This window comes from Mustelus asterias, chromosome 13 (assembly GCF_964213995.1).
Source record: "Mustelus asterias chromosome 13, sMusAst1.hap1.1, whole genome shotgun sequence".
In the NCBI taxonomy this organism is placed as follows: Eukaryota; Metazoa; Chordata; class Chondrichthyes; order Carcharhiniformes; family Triakidae; genus Mustelus; species Mustelus asterias.
The window spans coordinates 74645166-74671608 of record NC_135813.1 but is presented as its reverse complement, the minus strand read 5'-3'; the positions used below and the strand labels follow the sequence as shown (position 1 = coordinate 74671608).

General features: G+C 41.8%; 1 protein-coding gene across 2 annotated transcripts; it reads right to left on the bottom strand.

Moving 5' to 3' along the window:
* Nucleotides 1-1397: 1397 nt before the first annotated feature.
* On the bottom strand, nucleotides 1398-26421 carry slc8b1 (solute carrier family 8 member B1). 2 transcript variants are annotated; one of them, XM_078227015.1, is made up of 16 exons: nucleotides 25668-26421; nucleotides 24852-25065; nucleotides 21763-21915; nucleotides 16661-16713; nucleotides 15574-15631; nucleotides 13752-13857; nucleotides 13174-13341; nucleotides 12944-13054; nucleotides 12548-12604; nucleotides 11666-11802; nucleotides 10921-11062; nucleotides 9306-9427; nucleotides 5526-5679; nucleotides 4445-4525; nucleotides 4297-4361; nucleotides 1398-2112 (listed from the first exon to the last, which is right to left on the bottom strand). In XM_078227015.1, the coding sequence occupies exons 2-16, from the start codon at nucleotides 25047-25049 to the stop codon at nucleotides 1924-1926; spliced, it is 1794 nt and encodes a 597-aa protein (XP_078083141.1). In that variant the 5' UTR covers nucleotides 25050-25065; nucleotides 25668-26421; the 3' UTR covers nucleotides 1398-1923. The 2 variants fall into 2 exon arrangements, with proteins under 2 accessions (XP_078083141.1, XP_078083140.1); XM_078227014.1 differs by lacking the exon at nucleotides 25668-26421 and adding an exon at nucleotides 25280-25642.
* Nucleotides 26422-26443: the final 22 nt, after the last annotated feature.

Genomic DNA, 26443 nt, shown 5'->3' with positions numbered 1-26443 from the left:
AAGACTGACCTCCCACCATTGGCTTGTACAATTAATGTTGTCCTTGCTAGTGACACCCACATCCCATATAGAATCCAGAAGGATTCTCCACCCCAAAGAAAGTAGAAAGGAATCCTCATCCCCATATGATGTGCATCCATCTTGTGTTGGGGGGGGGTGGAAAGGAGAAATCTAGTAAAGTCAGTAGAAACTGGAATTATTTCTGATCTCCACCAAGATCAAACTTCATGCTCCTAAACTGCATTGTTTCAAATAATTACAATCCAGTAATATTCTATATCTACAGGATCCAGAGGACTGGAGCACCAGTCAATGCCAAAGCCCTCCCAAATGGGAAATGTGTCTGTGTTAGAAGATGCATCATGGTTAGACCAAGGCTGGAATTCCCTGGCTCTCAATGGGTTTCTGACACGAGTCATTTGCTGGATCTTCTGCTGTGAATGGGATTTCTCATTGTAGCCACCCCACAGCGCCAGGAAACCCACAGCAGGAGCTTACTGTCAGCGGGACCAGAGAATCCACTACTAGTGAACAGCCAGAGAATTCCAGCCCAAAATTCTTTTGGAGCAAGCTTCAAACAGTGGCAGGTGTCAATTCCATGTCACAGCCTGCAGAAAAAGTCACCTGATCTCCCTTTGCAGCCAGTGTCCATTTGGGGTAGTTCCAGAAGCTTCCATACAAGGACAGCACAACCCATGTTTAAAGATTAATGAAATAGGCATCTTAATACCCAGTTGATCAAAATCAAATGGGGTTTTGGCTGCAGTTTAGAGTCACAAGTAGGCTAACTTTAACACTGCAATGAAAGTTAGTGAAAATCCCCTAGTTGCCACTGGCACCTGTTTGGGTACATGAGGGAGAATTTAGCATGGCTAATGTACCTAACCAATGTGTTTCAGATTGAGGAACCTATGCAGACATAAGAACATGCAGACTCTGCATAGTGACCAGCACTGCTGCCTCAGCACCAGGGTCCAATTCCCACCTTGGCTAACTGGAGTTTGCATGTTCTCCGTGTCTGTGGGTTTCCTCTAGGTGTTCTGGTTTCCTCCCACAGTCCAAAGATGTGCAGGTGAGGGAGATTGGCCATGCTAAATTGCCCTTTAGTGTCCTCAGACATGTAGGTTAGAGGAATTCACAGGGGTGGACCTGGGTTGGATGCTCTGTCAGAGAATCAGTGCAGACCTGATGGACCGAAAGATGGGAATTGAACCTGGGTCCCTGCCACTCATGGACAATAATTTCAGGCAGACGTTGGAATGCGAAAGCAGGTGAGAACAACAAGATCTGCAAGCTGAATGAATAGTGCTCTGCCATGGAGTGGGTGTAAACCAAGTGAAATCACAAATGTCAAGATGTTTGGAGATCTTTCTTGCAGGATCACAGTAAACATGTAAAAGAATTTAAAAATTAAAATTTATTCCACAAATAAAAGTTACAGTACAATCATAGAATGCAAAATGTGCAGAAGGATGATCCCAAAATGCTGTAAAAGCACTAGGTCAAATTACAGTATTTCCTTCATTATATCCAACAAGTGCAATTTCCCTTTATTATATCCAATTAGTGCAAAGTGCTCATTTATCAAAAGTACAAAAGTTACTAAACTAGAATAAATGAAGTATTGCACGTGATGAAAAAGAGGGACGGGGAAGTCCTCAAAGGAATCATGTTTTGCAGATTCCAACTTTCCAGTCATTTAGCGTTTAAGGAAATTAGTCAAGCGGGCATTGACGTGTATTATTCATACTCATTTTAGGGTTGGGAAGATGAGTCACCACAACATAATTTGACTTCAACTGAATAACCAAGACATCTTGTGAAAGATACAATTCCTACTGTTTCTCGGACACCTGACAAACTTGTCTAAAGAATCCACATACACACACAAAATGAGAGAAGTTGTACACATCAGCCCATATTTTAAATATGTATGACACCAGCTTCAGTTAATAGTGCTACGATAACAAACAATATATAATAAGACACCAGAAAAATACCATACGATTTCCTGAGCTTAAACTTCTGAATTGGAATAAAAATAAATGACATGACTAGACTCAAGCCAAGTGATCCAACTAGAATCCAATCCAGGAGGCCATCATGGTTTATCTGGGGTAAAAAAAAGTTAGTAAATTTGACTAAAGTACATTATAACAGTCTTTATAGTATTATGCATTGATTAAAAATTGAGTCTTCAACTCAAGACTAACCCAGTTTAGATGAGTCATTCACATGCAACTCAAGACCATAAGCAGAGGGTTACCAAGGTAAATATGGAATATTTTTTCAAACACCACAAGCAGATGTGACTACTTCACATGCAGATTAGTCATCTATTTCTGAACTGTCATGTGAAAGCATTTTTTCCAGCCAAGCAGCTATACACAAGGGCAATTTGAATGATCACAATTGAACATGACAAACAGAAAATGGAGCAAGTGAGCCTACTCTGCCCCCTGTATATAATTGCATCAAGGTATTCCTGCATCTGTGTTGGAATCCTCTCACTAAAGCAAACATACCATTTGACTTTAACTGCCTGCTGCACCTACATGCTTATCTTCATGACTGGTGTATTGGAACACCCATGTGTTGTTGCACATTCCCCTCTAATTTAGGGGCAGATAGTAATCTGCCTTCCCATTTTTGCTACCAAAGTGGATAACCTCATTTATCCAAATTATACTGCCAATAGACCACCCACTCCAAATCACATTGAAGGATTTCCAAATCCTCTTCATAGCTCAACCTCCCAGAGCTTTGGATCATCTGCAAATTGAGATCATTTAGTTTCCTCCTCTAAATCATTGTACACACGTCTATCCATCTCAATACACTATCCCAATCCCAAGTTCCTGAAAGCTTTGAAAGATAAAGCACATCCACTCACTAGTTACATACATTAGATTTGTCAAGCACGATTTCCCTTTCACAAATCCATGCTGACTTATCCAATTCTAACCCCCCGGTTCAATCCCAGCCTTGGGTGACTGGAGTTTACACATTCTCCATGTTTGTATGGGTTTCCTCCTACAGTCATGCAGGTTAGGTTAATTTCCCATGCTAAAATTACCCTTTTGTCCCACAAATTCCTCCCATTTGACTGCAAGTGACCTACATTTGTCTTCATCCATAGAAACTGCTGCAAGCTTATGCTCGCATAATTTTTTCCCTTAATCAATCCCTTGGACCTCCTTTGCTGATTTTTGTTTTTCTAGACCAATTTGTTTGCCTCCCCATTGGATCCAATCTGTAATTTCCCTTTTAAGCCATGGAAAGGTGGCCAAACCTGTTTACCTTTGCACTAGTCAGGAACAAAAAAAATTGTATAAAAAAGCAAAATACTGAAAGCTGAGAAATTGCTAGAAAATCTCAGGTCTGGTAGTATCTGCAAGGAGAAAAGAGAACCGATGTAGAGTCCAGATGACCCTTCTCTCCTTACAGATGCTGCCAGACGCTGAGATTTTCCAGCAATTTCTCTTTGATGAAAATTGTTTCAGTTCACCCATGTTCTTAAGCGTTCCTATCCCTCATCATCCCTTTAAGTAGCTTTACCAGTGTACCACTGTCAACTCATGCCTCCCATCACAATTCAGGACCCTTATGTCACTCTCCATCTTGATAAAAAAAATGTTATGGTTGCTCACAAGATTGCCAATTATTCCATTCTCATTACAAACTACAATCTCAGCTTTCATATGTACAGCTCTACCATGTGCTTTCAAAAGTCCAGCCTCAGTAACTTTATGAAGCATTTCTCTGGCCTCCATATTCTGGCTATTGACTCCAACCTCACCCCATCCATTGCTCAATAAAACAGAAGTAGAGCTTTCAATTTTAACACCTACTCCCATCTTAAAGTTCTTCATAAATCTACAATGTGTGCTCTGCAATAAACAAGTGTCCCACAAGTCTTTCCTCTGCTCAAATTCTTCATGTAACTTTGATTAGCGGCCTGCCTGCACTTTAGCCCATCTAGAACTCCCCATTTGTTTTTCATCCTGCTGAAATGACCCCTGCCAACTGATTGGGAAAAGTGGAGGGTGGAATGATTCAAAGTCTTATGCATCTTTTCCCTCCCAGCATTAAGAGGCAATGCCACCTTCTGTATAGGGCCTCCCAAAGCAAATACATCCATTCATGTAGACACAAGAGTGGGATTAAACCCCAATGAACGTTTGGTGTTTAAAAATGAGGCATATTGAACTTGTGTATAGCATGATCAAAAATGATTTCAAGTAAATAGCATGATCAAAAATGATTTCTCAAGTAAAAGGCAGAATTGGCACATACCTGAACAACATTATTATGATAAGACATCTCAATCAAGGAGCTTAGGCCAATGCCAAACAGCATATCTATTTAAGAATTAAGGAAGCATACGACTTTTATAGAATTTATATTTGAACACAAATGGACAGGAAACAAGCAAAAAGGATACTAAATATTATTCCACCAAAGCATGCTGCAATAGCCATACGTGGGTACCCCTGTCGTGCTAGTGTGATGTCGGAGAACAAATCTGAAAGTTCAAAATGTCAGTCATTTTCCCTCATTGCAACATTCAACAATTGGCCAAATATGTATTTGGATTTCTATACCCAACTTGTGCATCCTAAACAGTCATTCCAAAGTTTGGGTTAGAAATGAAAAATGCAATAAGAATCAACTTTATCCAGTTCTGCCCATTGTTCCAACTCACTGCAAAACTTGCCTTTTAAAAATGAACCAGGGAGGGGAAACATTTTAGGGAGGAGAAAATAGGCAGGGAGTCAATACCCATGTTGCCACCTTTGACAGATAGGCAGGAATCAAACATTACTTGTATGTCAGGGAATTGAGAAATGGAACACAAGTGCTTCACAATAGAGTCCTTAAAGTTATAAAATCTAGTCAATATGCAGTTCTGCATATGAGAAATGACCAGGTGATCAAATGTTAGGCTGCACACCAGCAGGTGGACATTTATTCTTCAGAAAGACAGTACAGCATTCCCTTTGTATTGCACTGAACAGTCCAGATAACATGCTTGGACAAGGGTGTCCACTGGAGCAAGGCTACAGCTGAAGGATAACCTGCATTTGTATTATGGCTAACATTTATTTTCCAATTCCCATCAAGATTAGGCAGCTCAATTCATTTTTGTGCAAATTAGGTGCTGAGAGGGGACATTTCATTTTTTGTTGGTCATAAAGCATGTTAAATTAAATCTGAGCTGCAGTTAGCCAGCCAGCATCAGTCAAAGATTAGAATGTCAAGTCTAAATACCAAGTCCAGTCTGCCCTGTGTAGTTATATTTTGTAAAATTAGTATTCAAGTACATTAGGAAAGCAATCACACAGCTATAGAAATTAACAATGCTGAATGAAGCCTTTAGTCCAATGTCAGCACTGGCAACTTCTACTGGTCTGCTTAAAACCAACAATTCATAAAAAGTCTATACTAGCAAACTATTCCATGCTCACTTGTTCAAGTGTCTGATTACAAACTGATCACTGACTATTTTCTCCAATGTACTGTACCTCCAATGCTGTTTCCCCAGGCTAGTAATGTCAATCCCAGAACAGTATTACTCAGGTTGAAAATTATTCCAAATGTACGCAAGAGATTTACAATTTCAGTGGCTACGGTGTTAATCAGAATGGTACTGAAGAGAAACCCAATAAGAGAAAATACCTGAAAAAAAGCAAATTGTATTAATACATACCATCTCAAATGTTTCATAGCTGTGTTGCATGACAAATACAACAAAATCCAAGTGAATTAATAAGAACAAATTAGTGTGGGATTCATAAGACAGAAGCAGAATTAGGCCACTTGGCCCTTTGAGTTTGCTCCGCCATTCAATCATAGCTGATATTTTTCTCATCCCATAACCCATGATCCCCTCATCAATCAAGAACCCATCTTGGTCTTAAAGACACTCAATGACCTGGCCTCCACAGCCTTCTGCAGCAGAGTTCCACAGATTCACCACTGACTGAAGAAATTACTCAAGGGAAGTGCAGATCCAGCAAGCAATTTGGAAGGTGCATTAGCTTTTACCTTAGGAGGATTGTGTAATCACGTAGGGCAGGGTGAGATGTTCCCTGTCCTGCCTGCTGCTGGAATCAGAAAATTCAGACTATTTAAAGGTCCATTGAGCTTGGGCAGGAATTAAGCCTTGGGGGTGCATGTAGCCAAAAAATCCTGCCCTCATGTACAGTTAGGCTGCTTACCCAAAGGAAGAACATTTACTTAGAGTTTAAATTGATTCTTGGAAATAATGGCTCAAGCACAGTTGAATTATATTCCGAGGTTCAGAATTGAAGAATAATTGTTCTTGGAGGTCATGACAGTGTTAACTGCTGGAGCATTTCTTTAGGTTTAAAAGAAAAGCAGAAATGTATTCAGCTGGGGGAAGTGTATATGAAAGGTAAAGATTTGGGAGCACCAAGGAATGGAGTAAAGTATATTAGTCACATGTAGGCTTACACTCACTGCAATGAAGTTACTGTGAAAATCCCCTAGTTGCCACACTTGGCACCTGTTCAAATACACAGGAGGGAGAATTTAGTATGGCTAATGCACCTAACCTGCACATCTTTGGGCTATGGGAGGAAACTGGAGCACCTGGATGAAACCCACAGACATGGGGGAAGAATGTGCAATCTCCAGTGACCCAAGTGGAGAATTGAACCCAGGTTCCTAGCACTGAGGCAGCAGTGCTAGCCACTGCCCAAAGGAAGGATGGGGCCAAAGTAAAGCTGATTTTAGAAGAAGAACAGCCATGCCCTCTGACCTACAGTATTTGACTGTTGACCACGAGAAAATGTTACCAACTATTTAAAACGCCAAAGCTCAATCCAACATCAAGCAGACTTTAAGCCACCAAAAATTGAATTTTTCAGACAGAATCCAGATTTTTTTGAACCACAAAACTGAATCCAAAGCTGACATTGTTAAAGTTCAGTGATTATATATGCACTACACAAAAATGCTAAGAAGAAATTAAAAGGTGAAGACTAAAAACAACAAAGTGAAGCCAATTGGTTGGCATGCCTTATGAGGATAGGCTGAGGGAGCACAGTCTTTCTCCTTGGAGAGACGAAGGACGAGAGGTGACCTGATAGAGGCGTACAAGATGTTGAGGTATAGATCAGGTGGATTCTCGGAGGCTTTTTCCCAGGGCTGAAATGGCTGCTACAAGAGGACACAGGTTTAAAGGTGCTGGGGAGTAGGTACAGAGGAGATGTCAGGGGTAAGTTTTTCACTCAGAGGGTGGTGGATGAGCGGAATTGGCTGCAGTCAGTGGTGGTGGAGGCAAACTCGATAGGGTCTTTTAAGAGACTTCTGGATGAGTACATGGGACTTAATAGGATTGAGGGTTATAGGTAAGCCTAGGTAGGTAGGGACATGACCGGCACAGGCCGAAGGGCCTGTTTGTGCTGTATTTTTCCTATGTTCTAAATGAAGAGCTTAATACAGGTCAGTTGGAGGGGGGGGGGGGGGGGGGGGAAAGAAAAAAAAACAGTAATGTAGCAATCCAGTAAGAAACTGCTCAGAACTAAACAAAGAATATAGAAAAAAGGCTGTACATCATGCTTAGCTAAATTTAGCCAAGCATGCAAGGGTGTAATGACAATTGGCAAAGGAGAAATTTAGCCACCATTGAAATAAAAAAAGATTGCTGATCATACACATCTACAGGGTGGAGAATTGTACAAATCCAAGATTGGGTTCAAACAAGGTTGCACTCGTTGCAAGATGTCTTATCACATTTAACAGAGAAACAAAGGCAGGCTCCAGTGTGTGGGCATGTCAGGGCTTCCTTGTTAATTGTCCATAAAATTAGACATGGAAATCACAACACCTGCCCAGCAAGCCTGTGCTGGCCATTTCAGTCTCACCTCAGTTTTTTCTGCATGTTTCCTCCAACTCCTTTTTGAAAGCTACCATTGAATATTTCCACGACAGGACAGTACATTCCACATCTTCAATTAATTATCAGTTTATCAAATATCAATTAAGGCCTTGTTATTGACTCTTCAGGAAACAGTTAGTTTACTCAATCCTTCCTGCCAATTTTCCCCTTGGCCTTTCCTGCTCAATGGGAATATCTCCAAGTTGGTCTGTCCAAGGGTAGAATCTCATTCCTAGAACCAGGCCAGTAAACTTCTGTATCCACTCCAGATGGGGGCTGGTGTTCCTCAATGCCAACAGCACAAGCTGGTGCCCATTATAGCAGAGGTAGACTTGGGACCTGAATCTTTGCTCTGTCCAAATGTTGAAGACAATAGCAAGCAACTTGTGCCAAGCTCAGGATGAAGCATCAGTTAACAGTAAGCCAGACAATGAAACAATGCTTTTGTCCAGAACACAAACAAACCCTCTGCCCAGAATCAACTGCTCCAGTCAGAAGCCTGGATAAAGCACAACCTGAAATTTGTATTTGTGGCTATTTGAAGCCTAGTATTCCATATGCTCTTAGCTTATTTGGACTTGGACACAGATGATACACCCTGCCACCCAAATCTGTTCTTGCACCAATCTCTGCATTCCTCCCAAAGTATTGGATCAAATGGTCATGCAAGTTTCCATTTCACCATTTTTATCAGACTGTTCAACCACACAGTGCCATCTGTAAAGTAGAATTGTGCCCAAGTGTCCAAAAAAAAAGTGGTTATTTTCCTCCATTGTATCTTTTCCATCCTTAGCTTTTTTGTATTTGCGCTATGGGTATCAGTGGTTAGCACTGCTGCCTCATAGCACCAGGGCCGACTGTCTGTGCAATTTACACATTCTCCTTGTGTCTGCATGGGTTTCCTCCCACAATCCAAAAATGCAGGTTAGGTTGATTGGCCATGCTAAATTGACCCTAATGTCAGGGGGATTAGCAGGGTAAATGTGGGGATGGGACCTGGGTGGGATTGTGGTTGGTGCAGACTTTATGGGCTGAGTGGCCTCCTTCTGCACTATAGGGATTCTATGATACTTCTGACCCACTATCAAACCTTCTGAAACCTCGCATTTACTGCAGTCAATCCAAAAAGTCAAATATTGGTCTTAGCTTGTGCTGCTGAGAATTCTGCCACCTGGATTCTTGCAGTCAAGCAGCAGAACCCATGGCAAGGATCTCATCGTACCAGCTAACAATCAGTTAAATAGAATAGGGGTTTCTTTGGAAGTCAGATAGTTTACATTCATGTTCATCTTTGGCGTTTACATCAGAAATTGATTTGTAGTCAAGGGGTGAAGTTGACCCACACAATATAAACCCACATTCAAAAGTTCTTCTAAAACAAAAGAACTTGATAGCTTACGCAGTGATACTTTGGTGGTTCCTCATTCTTTGTGGTGAAGAAAATCAGCATTGCTATAATTAACGCAATCAGCAGAACAAGAGCCCAGACAGGAAACTGACCATTAACACGCAGCAAGCCATCTGCCAACAAAACAATGCTTCAGTTAAGGCACATCACAAGATTAAAATGATATTAAAAAGCTGACAGATAATTAATACTGCTGCACATAGCAAGATTAATATAGTGACAATCATTTTCTGATCCTGGTTGAAATTGAAACGCCAGAAGTTCAGTTTGATTTCTGTGAAAGGTGAACATCCAGCACCACGTACATGTGTCATCACCCCAAGGCACAACACCAAGCCACACAGCGATATTATGGAAAATTACATAAGGAACGTTGGAGGAAAGCAAAAGGAGTTCAAGGGTCTCAGCAGCTGAAGGCAAAGATGCCGGGGTGGGGTGATTGAGATGTGCACGACTGATTCCTCAATGAGCAAAACTATCACTTGGGCAGCAAGCTGGAAATATAGACAAAAAAGCTCAGTGACCAGGTCTAACAAGAAAAAGGAAAAATATTAGTGCTTATTGACCTGATAAGTCCAGCAGGAAAGCAACCATAACTCCTATTGCAACCCATGATTTTACTTTCCATCAAGTCAGGATCAGAAAATGAGTCAATTAATCAATAAACAGAGTCCCTTGCCATTTAACAGCTTTAGCTACAGGATTCAATGCAGAACAGTGCATCACCCAAGTGGATTTGAAAATCTCTGTCCCAACTCCAATGAGAAAGTACTCTGCATTCAACTGTTTTTTGAACAAGTGTGCCTAACCTCAGCCCAACTTATTCCCACACCTTCACCCCCCCCATTACAAAAAAAAATACACCTATTAAAATTGCAGGGCATCTGGAACAGTGACCATGCTATCACTCTGCAAACAAACCGAGCTCTGTTTGAAGTCACTAAAACCCTTGCACTGCAATGGCAATATATGTCACACCACAACTGTGTTGTTGAGAAAAAAAAAGAACAACTTGCGCTCACTAGATTAAGTTGTGCTACTTTGGAAAGGCTGCCCCAGAATGAATCCTGTAGTGAAAATCCTTTGGCAAAAGGGCATTTCCTATACTTTACAAACTTCACTTAGTTCATTTCTCCAAATGTAATCAACAGTTGACATGTCCTGTTGCCTCAAACCACAATTTACTAAATTTGATTAGGAATTAGATGCACGGACAGGGTAATTGCTTGCCTATTCCTCAGGCAAGTAGAGACAAATTTATGCAATTTGATGTCCTGTGTCAAGATGACCCAAATGACATTTTAACAAGGGCCCAGATGGGAGCCTTTGCTTTCCACCACTTCCAAGCCAAGGCAGATGTGCAGATGGGAAACCAAGTGCAAGCCTGCATCCCACAAGGAAAGTCTCAGCATCCCTTGCCTCAGACATCCTCTGCCAAGCATTCTGCTGCTGCCGCCCTGTGGCCCCCAGTCAGCTGCTACCTTTCTTCCATTTTGGTTGGGCAGCTGACTTGTGGCATGCAGATGAGGCCTCAACAACCCAACTTCTGTCCAGAAGTGTAGCACCTCAAAACAATTCTTGCCTTGACTCAAAGTTATGATCTTACAATTGCCAGATTTAAATGTGAGGATGCAGGCAACTGAGCCAGTAACGACTTGTAGACAGTTCAAAGGGCGCTTCCAATTATGGTCTTCCTGATTTGTATCCACCACAGGTATACAGATTAGCAGCAAAGTCTCAATTGGCAGCTAGAAGAGAACAAAATGTTTTAAAAAGAGGAAATTAAACCACATCACTAGCCTAAAAGGAAACAAGCAGTGAGAAGGGAAGAATAAAGTTTTGAAACAAGCCATCAGTGGAAAATAGGATGACTAAAATCAGTGTGTGTGGGTGGAAGGGGAAAACATGCAGACAGTTCCCATTGTGGCACGTGAGCCTTCCATTTGCCCTTCAGAAAATTGTTACACAAGGCATACCAAAATTAGCTATCTACTTGGCAGTATGAATATTCCACATAGTGGACTTAATTCCCCTCTTCCCAAAAGAGAAAGTAAAAAAAAGTGGGAAATAACACTGGCCTAAACTGTTTTTTCTTCATTTGGGTTGGTAGTGGTTCAAGATAATCTGACTAGGCCAGCAAGACATTGAAAAATCAGGACCTTGAGTAACAGTTGCCAGATAAACTGGAAATATACAGCTGGAAAAATGGGAGTTAAACCAAAGCAGCAATTTTTACTGCCACATCTAACTCTTACCCCTCCCAAATAATTTCCTCAGAACAGCCCTAAATGACAGGTCCCCAGCCACAGCCTCCTAACAAACATTAGCAAGGAAGACAAAGTCAGAATCACCGTTAAACATTTGAAGATTTTCCAAGGCAAGCGACTCCTTCTCCATTTCTGAAGGTCAATGGGGTTAAGAGAGTCCAACAAAATGGCTGGGGTGGATTTGGATGCTTCATTTGCAATTAAAGGTTGATACTCACTTACTAAAAGAGAAAAATAGTTTAACACTTTCAAGAAGGTTGCAGCAATTTTAAAAACTGTTCACTTGCTGTACAATCACAGCACAAGTTATGATCAAGAAACTATCCTCACTGCGCAGTAGTTTAAGTGTTCCGAATTAACACAATAATGAACTTGCTCAGCCAAGTGGTCAAATTATAGATTACCTACTTGAAAGCAAACGTGGTTTAGTATCCTACAGTGCAGAAGGAGGCCATTTGGCCCATTGAGGTCTGCACTGACCACAATCCCACCCAGCCCATCTCCATACATTTACCCTAGCTACTCACCCTGACACTAAAGGGCAATTGAGGATGGCCAATCCACATAACCTGCACATTTTTGGACTGTGGTAGGAAACCCATGCAGACATGGGGAGAACATGCAAACTCCATACAGACAGTGACCCAAGCCAGGAATTGAACCCAGGTTCCTGGTGCTGAGAGACAGCAGTGCTAACCACTGCAGTTTGTCATTGGACAAAAAGACACAGCTGGATGAACTATTTAAACTAAAAAGGAATTAAAACCCTAGAAAAGGAACCAGTACAATTAAGAAAAATGAACATCTCTAAACATTTAAACCTTCGCCAATACAAGAGAATGTCTTGAATAGGGGCCTAACTTTTGTCCTAGTACAAAAGCAAACAAATACAAATTCAAACAGGTTGTCCCTGGAAATGATACAAAGAAAACGTTACATTCGTCAGCTTGCACGCAAAATACTTACAATCTTCATGTACCAATGTCCTGATACAGGATGGATTTGAATCCTCAGTGTCACAAACTGAAAAATAATAAATTGTTCAGTGCAGTCACACGAGTAGCTCGCCCACCCCATGCAAAAGGATTTAAATGGTCTCAAGTTAGTGATTATAGAAGCTGAAATATGAATGTTAAATGGCATAAGCAGTGTTCTGTGAACTCCTGCTTTCACAAATCAGCAAAAAGAAAATCTATTTTAGTGACAGTGGAATTCACCAGTTCAATTTGAACATTTCACTTCCTATTCAAATGTTGCAATAGTAATAATGGTAGAAACAAGGGCAGACATATTGGAGGTTCATCATTGTACAACTGAAATCCCCTAAAAGCTGTGATAAACATGTTAAACAAAAACACTCACTTTCTGGTTCACTTGTATAAACTGGAGCACGTGCATGGTTTTTGCCCTTTTTGTAAATTATACTGCTTATGATCACTGTAAGAACATAGATTACATACAGAGCCAAGTAACCTAAAAAAAGTACAAAAACAGATCAGTTCACTATACATTCAGTTAAGCCAAATTACAGTAATTTTAATTGAAAGAATAAACCAATGTAGTCAAAGATTTTCTTTAAAATTTCCCCTCACCAAGGGCTTGCCCCAAGTCAATGCTTCCGAAATAGAGAACTAGAAAAGTCCAGAAGACTGCAGCCATATAGAATATCACATCTCGAAGAAAGGGCCTTGATGCCACTATAAATGGTCTTGCAAGGGTAACACCTCCAGCAACAACAGTAGTCACAAATATACCAGCACCTGCAATGTGGAGGAAGCAAGACGACAAGTTGAGTAGTCAGGACACTCAAAAAGGGTTTTATTTTACAGGTGCTTGTGAAATTGCAATTTAGTGGCAACCAGTTAAAGATTTGAGATGTTGGAGACTGCACCACTGAAACAGTTACCCCAAGTTTCGTTACAAGTCAGGCCAGTAACACTTCCTGCTGCAAATTTTCATGGGCAATGATAGCTTAAACCTTGCTATGGATTAAAAAGTTAGCTAGGATGAATCTACCGTCATTCAAGCCTATAGCAGCTAACTGAAGAATCCAGCAGCACAGGAATTTGGGGGAAGTGGAAGCCAGGCCAATCATTGCAATTGGCTTTGAAGGCAAATTGCATTTTAAATATAGCACCATGCATAGATAATCAATAGAAAAAAATCTTACCAAACAAAGCTCCAATTGCCAGATTTGCTGTTCTCGGATCAGAAAAGGCAACTATTGCACTGAATACATCAGGAGCTCCATTGCCAAGAGCAAGGAACGTTACACCATGAATAAAATCCATCAAGGAAAACAATTACAATGGTCAAACATTTGCAAATTTTCATTTTTTTGTGCTTGCTCCCAATTCAAATAGCTGCACCAGTGCAAGAATTTCCATTAGCCAAGCTCAAATATCCAGCTTCATGTATGGTTGCCTACCTTGATCTAGTGCCTGGAGAATACATGCCGATCTACATTTCCCTTTTATTGCATTAACTGGTCAGCTAGATGCAAATTTTGATGACCAGACAAATTAGCAAGCAACTAATGCCCTAAATTACAAAAATATTCTCATTTAACACCCCCTGAAAAGCCCACACCACAATTAAACATCACTGCTCCTGCAGGATTTCATATTTTAATATGCAGGAGCTAGTCAAACATCAACTCTGCAGCTTTGAGTGGCTGTGAAAAGAGACTTCAGTTTCTGGAGAACTGAAGACCAATAGTAAGGCCCAATATGGCAATTGCAGGAATCTCCAAAAAAAGTCACCCATTTGTTTTGTTACAGGTTCTTTTTGGTTGGGGGGGGGGGGGGGGCAGTATTTGGTTTCATTTACTCTTCGTGGAAGCCGCCAACAGTTTAAGTGTACTGTTTATTGATTAGCAAAAAAACTCACTTTTACTGCCAAGTAATGCAAGCAAATGCAAGCCAACTACAAAAAAGTAGACAAGCAATGTTGTAGATAGAGAAAAATAGATGAATGGATTTGTTGGAGTTGGAGAAGGCTCACCATAGCAAGCAGTTAGGAGGGGCAGGGGGGAAAATAGACTCCACTATGATGCATTTTTTGATACTGGATAAACAAGTTTACTTCACATTTGTTATTATGTATGGGGAGAATTTTTAGCTCAGCCACAATAGAACTGCTTTGGTGTTGGCATTCAGAAACCACTCATTACAGATGTGGTCTATATGCTGCCCTAAGTGGGAGTGAACCAGGGACAAATCCATGACTGCATAGCTCAACTGTACAACAATTTCTAGCAGAAATCAGACAAGTCAATTATATTGATAGAAGTTAGAAATAATCAACACCTGTTCCAGAGAACTTATGACTTTTGAATAGGTTCAATGGCAAAGTTCAGAAAAAGGATAATTGGAAAAATTAGAACAAAATGTGCACGATTTGCTGAGGACGTGGTGCAAGGACACAATAATCTGGACAGCATAGTGACTAGCACTGCTGCCACAGCCCCAGGTTAAATTCAGGGCTTAAGTGATGGAGGAGTTTGCATGTTCTCCTAGTGTCTGCATGGATTCCTTTTGGGTGCTCCCTTGCAGAGTCCAAAGACATGTGGACTGGCCATGGCAAATGCACAGGAGGGCAGGCCTAGGCAAGATGCTAGAGTCAGGCTGAATGGCCTTCTTCTGCACCATAGGGATTCTATAGAGCTCAGACTAGGAACTGAATGTGGATTGCAGTAACCTTGCTTTTTTGTACATTTCTAGAAGTAAAGTGATCATGGAGGTCCATTTTAACCATAAAACCAAAAATGAATTGGCAGTTGAGTAACAACCCAAACCATCATTTTCCAATATACACACATGCTGCTCTTGAAATATTTCATTCTAAATGATAGCAACTATTACAATTCTCCATCTCAATAGCCACAATTGGCAAGTCCAAGTATTTGATTTTATATTGCAAACATTTAATAAAATATTTGGATGAATATGTCAAAATACTTGCATGTTAAGTGGTGTTACAGAAAAGGATACTGCCACATTATGTGACAACTTTAAACTGGCAGCAATGGCAGCTAGATTTGGACAAAAGCTAAAAGATTAAAGGATAAACAAACATTACTTGAACAGTACAAGCATTATAATCCAAAATCTAACAAAGCCATTTCAATCAAGAATGTTTTCCCCCTTCCAACAGAGGATAGTTCAAGCCCACCACAAATCTAAAGAGTGGAGCAAACAGAAGGATTTTATTTCAATGCTGGAAAGTAAAAATTCAAACAAGGCTATGCAGAAAGAGCAGCATCAATGAAGCAGCTTTCAATGGTAAAAAAATTGCAGTCCTCCATAGAATCCTGACAGTGTACAAAGCAGCCATTCACCAAAGAGCACTCTACCTAGGCCCACTCACCCGAGCTATCCCTATGCATTTACCATGGCTAATCCCCCTAATTTATACATCTTTGGACACTAAGGGGGCAATTTAGCATAGCCAATCCACCCAACTTGTACATCTTTGGGCTGTGGGAGGAAACCCACACAGATATGGGGAGAATGTCAGACACAATCACCCAAGGCTGGGAATCAAACCCAGGTCCCTGGCACTGAGGGACAGCAGAGCTAACCACTGTGCCACCCTTAGCTTCGACTACATGTCCAAAACACATTTGAAGCTAGCTATTCTGAAACCCTGAACACTGGGGTTGTGTCAGTTCTTCTGGCAAGCCAAAAATCTGTTCACATCTGCAGGACCAGAAAATCCTGCCAGCATAAAGTTGGAAATTTCCAGTCATTGAGGAGAACCAGAACATGACATGCTGTCACTGAAGTGCACCAAATGGCAAGGTGCAACAAGGTCATCGGGAATGCATCCAATTATGGCAGGACAGATGATCTTGTGCTGCATTGAACAGTTCAATTTTGCCCAAATCCAGATAGCTGACCAACAATTTACAGTGTTGAGGTTGGGTTGAATACTTGGTCTGCAAGTGCTGTATATTGCCAACATGCACAAGACTGTAAAGTTTATAGCCCAACACCCCCACTTGCAGACAGGTTAAAATATGACAATTAGATGTGCTTAGAAGTTACAAGTTCTGCACAAGCAGCAGAATATACTTACAATACTTCAGCTGTTGTCCCAAGAAACACAAATAGATAGAACAGCCAAATAGCCTGTAAAAACACAATGACAATATTTCATTTTCTGGATAAGTTTCTCTATGAAATGGATTCACTTAGTCAAACCCGAAGTAATTGAATACACCATTTATACATAGAGTCGGAGGTTTACAGCATGGAAACAGGCCCTTCGGCCCAACTTGTCCATGCTGCTTTTGTTTTAAACCCCTAAGCTAGTCCCAATTGCCTGCATTTGGCTAATATCCCTCTATACCCATCTTACCCATGTAACTGTCTAAATGCTTTAAGACAAAATTGTACCCCTCGACCACCACCTCTGGCAGCTTGTACTCACCACCCTCTAAAAACAATTGCTCCTCTGGACCCTTTTTATCTCTCCCCCTACTTTTGGGAAAAGATATTGACCATCTAGCTGATCTATGCCCCTCATTATTTTATAGACCTCCAAGATTGTCCCTCAGTCTCCTATGCTCCAGAGAAAAAAGTCCCAGTCTATCCAGCCTCTAACTCAATCCATCAAGTCCTGGTAGCATCTGAGTAAATCTTTTCTGCACTCTTTCTAGTTTAATATCCTTTCTATAATAGGGTGACCAGAATTGCACAGTATTCCAAGTGTGGCCTTACCAATGTCTTGTACAACTTCAACAAGACGTCCCAACTCCTGTATTCAATGTTCTGACTGATGAAACCAAGCATGCTGAATGCCTTCTTCACTACTGTCCACCTGTGACTCCACTTTCAACGAGCTATGAACATGTACCCCTAGATCTGTTCTGTAACTCTCCCCAGTGCCCTACCATTAACTAAGTCCTGCCCTGGTTCAATCTACCAAAATGCATCACCTTGCATTTATCCAAATTAAACTCCATCTGCCAGCCCACTGCACAATTGATCAAGATCCTGTTGCAATCCAAGATAACCTTAACTGTCCACTATGCCACCAATCTTGGTGTCATCTGCAAACTTACTAACCATGCCTCCTAGATTCTCATCCAAATCATTAATATAAAATGACAGAGAACAGTGGACCAACACTGATCTGAGGCACAGCACTTGTCACAGGCCTCCAGTTTGAAAAACAACCCTCTAACTTCTGTCAAGAAGCCAATTTTGTATCATTTGGCTACCTCACCCTGGATCCCATGAAATTTAACCTTATGCAACAACCTACCATGCAGTACCACGTGAAAGGCCTTGCTAAAGTCCATGTAGACAACATCAATTGCACTGCCCTCATCTACCTTCTTGGTTACCCAAAAAAACAAATTGACATGATTTTCCACTCAAAGCCACACTGACTGTCCCTAATCAGTCCTTGCCTCCAAGTACCTGTAGATCCTGTCTCAAAATACCTTCCAACTTACCCACCAGATGTGAGGCTCACCGGCCTGTAGTTCCCAGGCTTTTCCCTGCAGCTCTTTTTAAAAAAGGCACAACATTTGCCACCCTCCAATCTTCAGACACCTCATCTGTGACCATCAATGATTCAAATATCTGCGCTAGGGGACTGGCAAATTTCCTTCCTAGCCCCCCCCCCCACAATGTCCTGGGATACACTTAATCAGGTCCCAGGGATTTATCTACCTTGATGTGCTTCAAGACTTCCAGCACCTCCTAATATGCACACTCAAGACATCACTATTTATTTCCGAGTTCCCTAACATCCATGCTTTTTTTCCCCCCCAAACAGTAAATACGGGAGAAATATTCATTTAGGATCTCACCCATCTTGTAGGGGAGGTCTTTTGTGCACATAGATGATCTTGTTGATCCTCAAGGAGGTCCTACTCGCTCCCTAGTTACTCTTTTGCCCTTTATGCATTTGTAGAAGCTCTTGGGATTCTCCCTTGCCTCATCTGCCAAAACAATGTCCCCTTTTTGCCCTTCTGATTTCTCTCAACTCTATCCTACACCCCCTATACTCAAGGGATCCACTTGATCCCAGCTGCCTATCATGTCATGTGCCTCCTTCAAGAAGGCATCAATATCCCGAGTCATCCAGGGTTTCCTACTTCTACCAGCCTTGCCCTTCACTCCAAGAGGAAGGTGCTTACCCGATTCCTGGTTAACATACTTTTGAAAGACTCCCACTTACCAGACGTCCCTTTGCCTTCCCACAGACTCCAATTAATTTTTGAAAGTTCCTGCCCGATATCAAAATTGACCGTGCCCCATTTAGAATTTTAACTTTTGGGCCAGACCCATCATTCACCATAGCCATCTTAAAACTAATAGAGTTATCGTTACTGATCCTTCACTAACGCTGTCACCTGCCCTTCCTTATTTCTGGAGGTGGTCAAGTTTTGCCCCCTCTAAGGCTATCCACATACTGAATGAGAAATTCCTCCAGAATACACAAATTTCTCTCCATCCAGCCCTCTAATACTATGGCTGTCCCAGTCAATGTTGGGAAAGTTAAAATCCCCTACTATTACCACCCTATTTTTCTTGGAGCTATCAGTAATCTCCTTACATATTTGCTCCTCAATTTCCTGCTGACTATTTGGGGGCCCATAGTACAATCCTATCAAAGTGATTTCTCAGGTTCCACCCATTTAGACTCAGTGGCCAAACCCTTGGATATATCCCCTCAGTACTGCAGTGATATTTTCCCGAATCAAAAATGCAACTCCCCCTCCTCTCTTACCTCCTGTTCTATCTTTCCTATAGCATCTGTACCCTGGAACATTGAGCTGCCAGTCCTGTCCGTCCCCTAGCCCCTAGCCATATTTCTGTAATTGTATAATATCCCAGTCCCATGTACCCATCCATGCAGAGTTCATCTGCCTTGCCCGTCAGGCCTCTTGTATTGAAATAAATGCAGTTTAATCTGGACTGCCCTTGCTCTCTGCTTTTCCCCGATCTGTCTGGTACTAGGATTACTGACACTGCCTTTACTACTTAATGTGCGCTCTTTAACTTCTGTGCTGTCCTCAAGCTTCTTTTCTGTCTCCCTACTGCTTTGTGTCCCAGCCCCCTGCCAAACTAGTTTAAACCCTCCCGAGTGGCTGTAGCAAATCTCCCCACTAGGATGTTAGTCCTAGTTCAGGTATAACCTATCCCTCTTGAATAGGTCACCCTTTCCCCAGAAGAGATCTCAATGATCCAAAATTCTAAATCCTTGCACCAGCTCTCAAGACACATTCATCTGCCTAATCTTCCTATTTCTACTCACGAGCACGTGGCACCAGCAGTAGTCCAGAAACTACTACATTCAAGCCTTCTGCTTAACTCTATATTCACACTTCAGGACTTAATCCCTTTTCCTACCCATGTCATTGATACCAATGTGTACACCAACCTCTGGCTGCTCACCCTCCCCCTTAAGAATGTCCTGCAACCACTCAAATGTCCTTGACCCCAACACCAGGGAGACACCATTCTGGAGTCTCAATCACTGCCACAGAAATGCCTGTGTGCCTCTAACTAGTGAGTCCCCTATTACTACTGCTCGGTTGATCTTTGCCCAACCCAGCTCTACAACAGAACCAGATGTGGTGCCACAGGCCTGGCTGCTGCTTGCATCTTCCCCCAACAGGCTATCCCCCTTAACAGTATCCAAAACGATATACCGTTTCAAAGGGAACCACAGGGGACTCCTGCATTCCCTGCCTCTCCTGGCTGAACCTGTGGTGACAACCTCCCTGTAACTGGTGTCTATCACACTCTGCAGTGCATCCACCTGCCACTCCAACCAAACACACTTCCTGCAGACAAAGTTGTCAGGGAAACTAGATTGCTCTCCAATTTCCCACATCTGACAGGAGGAACATACCACTGCCCTTATACAGGTAAAAGGGATAAAAGAATCTCAACTCACCTTTCCCTTGCTTGTGGCCCTCCCGACATCTTTTTTGGTTAGAGGATGTAGGGAGGGAAACACAAGGAGTGTTTGGCTGTCCCTTTACAACAGCTCACCTTCTGGTAGCAGCAATTGCACCTATGCCAACCTTACCTGCAACAGCCAATCAGCTCTGCCACCCTGACCTGGACAGTACGATTTAATTCAATACACATCCAATATAGGCCAAGGGGAAAAAAATTCCACAACACTGCTTTCAAGCAGTAATTCAGCCTACCATACTCACTGCTCCCAACGTGATTGGACTAAATACAGACTGGGTGACTGTTTTGCAGACCACCTGCATGACCCAAACTTTCCTGTTACTTGCCATTGATTCCCCAGCTTGCTCCCATGCCCACTCTTGGCCTGCTGCCCAATGCAAACTGAAAGCTCAGCTTTCAATTAGCCATTTTACAACCTTCTGGACAAGTTCAATATCTCCTTCTCTGTTACTTGTTTTGCTTTCACAGAGTGCTGACCTTGTTCTATCAACACATCAGCTACCTGCCCCTCACACCATTATTAGCACCTTCTTTTCATCCAGTGTATCAATTTCTCCTGTGCTCGCAACTACCCCAGACCTTCTAATCTGCTCCACCTTTATAATCTATCACACTTCTGTCAGTCATAGAAATGTTAATCATTTCTTTCTAGCATTGCAGATTTTGCTTTTATGCAAGCAAAAATGTAATTCTCAATGAGAATTCACATTTTACAAGTATTTGCTTCAAATTCCAGTAATGTGTAAAAGCCTTCAATACGCATGCTGCATATTCAGGAATCCGCTATTGAAGTGGCGAATCAAAATTACCGTTCTAATATGCCTTTAGAAAAATTTCCTTGTGTTCTGGAAAAATGTTAGTCATGGATAATCATTAGGGTCATACCACAAGCTACCCAGCAACCTTTCTGGTCTAGCAGCAAAGATCACGCTACTGCTTCTTTGTAAATTGGGCAAGGCCACTTAAAACGGAAGGCAACAGTCCTGCAACATAAAAATGCATTATGACAACCTTGGAATTCATTGCTGTATAATCTGACATTGGTGAACTCAAAGTACCAATTTAATTTGTTAGGAATATATCAAACTAGGTTGTCAGCAGTATTTTCAGTTGCATATTTGGTTTGTTGATGTGTATGGGTCTTGATGCGACAGGAAGTAACAACTAGCATAGTCTTCCTAGTCTAAAACTAGACATGATAGATGCCACATCTCAAAAGAAATGGTTACAACTTACATACAATGCAATGGCCAATGGCAGCAAATGGTGGGGAAATCCACAGACAGCCCCCCGGAGGTAGTCAATGAAGCCACTGTCAAGTTTGCAGTCTTCAGTAGTTTTTACAAATGAACACCACTGCGACCCATTGAGCTGTACGACATTGCGACACTAGGAAAAAAGAAAATATAGTCAGTGGTATCCAATTTACCATGCAAACCATACATATTCCAGTCATTTAATTCACCACAGCAATTGACTTACAATTACCTGGAAGGGGTGAAACCATGATCAGGCAGGGGATGAGGCTAGCCCATTGCACTTGGGGTGTGCTGATGCCCACGATCATGGTTTGCCCCAGCTAGAGTAGAGTAAAGGATCAGGGTAGCAAATGAGGTCAAACCTAGGCTTTACCGGATACAATTTTTCAAAGCCATAGTGGCCTTTTGGTTGAGATGAAGCAGTTAGACCAAGCCCAAGAGGGGAAGCAATGCTACACCTTGTCAACTTGCATCTTTGATTGAGCCCAAGATGGGACTATGATTAGAAATAAAGTACCAAAAAGAAAAAAAAATTTAAGGTCAATAAAGCAATTATATATAGATTAGCCACAAGGTGAGCCAGCTGGTCAGGGTCAGCAGCTATTGAGTAGCAACTTGACCCAGCCAGGGCAGGCTGGACAAGGCCAGTGATGTACCCCCAAAACAAGTCTTACTAGCACAAAATGATGAGTGAGGCAGGAGGTTGCCTTGAAGGCCCCAAGCAAGCAAGGTTTGTGATATAAAAAGGGGAGTGGGGGAAATTTACAAGTTAAAGAGCGTTAAAGCAGTGATTACCATCATCAGCCACTACCTGCTTGAACTTTATTTGGAGGAAGTAGTGAGTGGAGCTGGAACAAAGCTATTATGGTGTCCCACAAAGCAGGAGAGTTATGTACAATTCCACTCACTTCCTCCAAATAAAAATTACAAATACTGTAACCCACCTGCTGTGGGGTATCTAGAACAAATCTCCCAGCCCTATTCAGGCTTCCTCTTTTCCCAATACATTGGTATATTAGCAAATAACTTTGCTTCCAATTTCCTCATGGTCCCTCAATCTTACCTACCTCCTTGAGGAGTCACTATAAAACCACCTGACTCCCATAGCTTACTCACACCCTGCTTCAACAACTTTACTCCCTCCTCTGTATAATGCATACCATGGTGCTTCCAATAGGTCTGCCTGCAAGAAAAATTTCCCCCACCATGCTCAGTGCCCAACTGGCCTTCCATCCACAAGTACATCTTTCTATCCCTTGTCAGCATTCCAAAGAGAATTCCTTCCGGGACACCCTGATCCATTCAAGGCACCTCAACAATCCCTCCTATTCCCATAGGAAATTCTCTTGCAAGTACAAGGATGGAACACCTGCCATTAAGTCCACTCTTCTCACCATCCAACATCCCAGACAGTCCTGGAAGAGGAACTGCAATTATGTACACTTCAATTTAACATTGAATTTGCCCTCTTTTTAGGTCAAACCAAATAAACAAACTCAGATTAAGTCAGGACAAAGTAAAAGGGGCAGCTCCCCAAAAAGGAGGGGGAACAGCCCGAACAGAAATCAAAGTACAGAAGTTAATTTTTAGACCAAAGGCGTTTCATTTAATTAATACTATCTTAAATTTAAAAATAATGACCCAGTCAGGCAGAGATTTTGCAAGTGTCGGCGCAAAGATTTCAGCAGGTAATCCAAGCTACAGTGCCATATTGAAGTGGTAATGCACCGTTGGGAGTGCCAATTTTCAAAGATTAAAATTTAGCTCGTCACCCCTCTTGGATAGTTGCAAAAGATCACAACACTAGACAGTATCGTAAACGGTGTTTGTGTTTCTTTCTACAGATGCTGCCAGACCTGCTGCATTTATTCAGTTTCCAAAGTATTTTACTCTTGTTATTGGAGGAGTGGGATGGTCTCATGGGTGCCCACACCAATAATTCTCAGCCAGCAGAAAACTGGCCATTTGAATCACCACTATTTGTAGAAGCAGTCTGCTACACTTCCAATGTTACAAGATTCAGTGACCACACTGAAATACTTGGGACTAGTAATCCAGACTAGGTCAAAGCTTTAGAGACACAGACTCCACCATGGCAGTAGGTAGAATTTAAACTACTGTGGAACATACAGCTGGCCTCACTAAATGGTGACCATGAAACTATTGATTGCCATTAAAACCTCATCTTGTTCACTAGTGCATTTTTGGGGAAAGAAATCTGTTGCCTACATACAGCTCCAGATTCAAGTATCATTGACTCTCACTAACCCACCCCCAGCTTAGCAAGCTTTTAGATCAAGGGCAAGAAATGCCACACTTGCCAGCAACATCCATATCTCAGTATTTATTTTTAAAATCAGCCTGTGTATTCTCTAAAACACTCCATAAATGTGGTTAGGTAAATTGGCCATGTTAAATTGCCCCTTAATGTCCCAAGATGTTTAGGTTAAGGGGATTAGTGGGGTAAATATTTGGGGTTATGGGGAACAGGTCTGGATGGGATTGTTCTTTAGTGTCAGGGGAATTATAAGGATAGGGCCTGGGTGGGATTGCTGTCGGTGCAGACTCAGTGGGCCGAATGGCCTCCTTCTACACCAAGGATTCTTTGTATTTACAAACAGAGTTCAAATAATCAAATGCCTTTATTGGCAAGTCCCCAAACAGTTTGACAACGCAAAATCAGCGCGGGGGGGGGGCGGGCGGGGGAGCGGTTGGTATTCGACAGGCAACGGCGTGCGGAGAGAACCCCCCAATAAACTGGAGATACTTTGACTAAGATTGGAACTGAGAACAGTTTCCCTGGATTTGGTAGCGGGCGAGAGGATAGTGTGATTTCAAAGACTGTCGGGGGAATACAGGGAAATTGCACTAGTCATAAAAGGAAGTGGTTTACTATTATGATGATTGAGACAGCAGCAAAAAGAAGAGTCCGGATTGGAGATGTCCATACAACTCGTGATAACAGCCTCCTTCAAAAAAAAATATGGGAAACTAACTTTCTCCAGAATACTCGAATTAAAATACGTTTTTGGGGGTCGAGGTTTCACACACTGCATGTTAAAGTACCTCCACAGCATTCCCTTCTTCAAGCAGATTAAATGAGCTTCCATTGCGAATGCCGGTTAGAGAAGAGCAAGGTTCAATTTTTCCTACGACAGTTCCAAAATGATATGATTCAGCGGTCGTCTGAGCCTCAGTTACACTACATGCGATAGTCCAGATCAAGAAGGAGCAACAGCGCCCGGCCGCATTTCCAACCCTCATTACTGGAGCTCAGTATCTGAAAAGAAAAGAGAAGCTGAGAATCATTTGTTCAAACAGGGAAAAATAAAAATAAAATACACGTGATCCCCACATTCTCAGGTGTGCACCAGGAAGTATATGCTACTCAAGTATGTCCAGGGCAAACCCAATTGATAGAATTACGCCCAGGAGTTAGCTTCTAAAACATCGAACTAAATCGAATAATGTGCCGTGTTCTGAAAAACACTTACGTGAACTGACAATAGACTTCTTTATCGCATCTTGTACAAACCCGACTGCCTAACCACCACTAGCTAATTCAGCTCCAGACCCCACATCATTGCTGGATCTTGCTGCCTCCCCTGTTTAAATAGGCTCTGCACCAATTAACACACACACACAGCCGGATCAGGGGAGGACCGGCTCAACTTCCCTTCTTCGTGTATGTTCACATTAAACACGAACATCCCGGACACAGCTGGAGTGTCACTTTACGAACTTTCAGTCAATGACATTTGGACAGACCCGCATTCAAAGGCATCATACGTCTTAATTACCGATTCATTGGGTTCCCTTCCTACGTCTGACGCTACAAAAACATGCAATTTAAATATCATAAGCATATCAAATGTTACAAACTATCAAAGTGGATGCATAATAAAAGCAGAAAACGCTTTATAAACTCAGTGGGTCTGGCAGGATCTGTGGAGAGAAACGGAGTTAACGTTTCAGCCTCTATGACCTTCCCACAGAACTGAAAGTGATTGCATTCTGGCTTAATGCAGACCAAGAGAGACTGGGCAATGCTGGGTTACAAGAGGAGTCTGATGGTTACTGTCCTGGGGTCTGATGGTCAGTGACAGGGGGTCTGATGATCAGTGTCCTGGGTGTCAGGGGGTCTGATGGTCAGTGTCCTGGGTATCAGGGGGTCTGATGGTGTAAGGAATAATCATTAAGACAACATATATTGGAAGGAATAATTATTAGGACAAGTAGGAGATAATAATTAACATAGAAGAGATAATCACTACTTAAGAAGTTCTCATATATATCACATATCTTATTAAGCATACACATGGATACTCGCATAAATGAACATAGAAGCTGAAAGTAATTTCTTAAATAAACGTGAGAAAGTCAGACAACGGGAAAAAAGACTTGGCATAGCAGGATGCCATACAATGGTTGAACAAGCAACAACCTTGGCTGATTAGACAATAAACTTCAGATAAGAAGGCAGGATGTAACCACAGTGATATCATAGCACATTCATTAGTGAAAAAACAGAAAGAAGGCAGATAACGTAGGTCTAGTAAATCATGGTGGCTAACGAAAAGTGGCCTTGGGGTCTGCAACAAAAAAACCTTGACTGTAAGATAAGAATGAAGCTAAATGTGGATAAAAAGGACTGTGAG

Excerpts from the sequence above, each read along its gene's own strand:
- slc8b1 (XM_078227015.1), bottom strand. The coding sequence starts at position 25,049 with ATGAGGGTTGGAAATGCGGCCGGGCGCTGTTGCTCCTTCTTGATCTGG. Across the intron at positions 11,063-11,665 it reads AAATCTTCAAATGTTTAACG|CTGCCAATTGAGACTTTGCT; the intron begins GTGATTCTGACT and ends GTTCTCTTCTAG. Across the intron at positions 4,526-5,525 it reads CTGGGGAAACAGCATTGGAG|ATTTGTTCTCCGACATCACA; the intron begins GTACAGTACATT and ends TTGAACTTTCAG.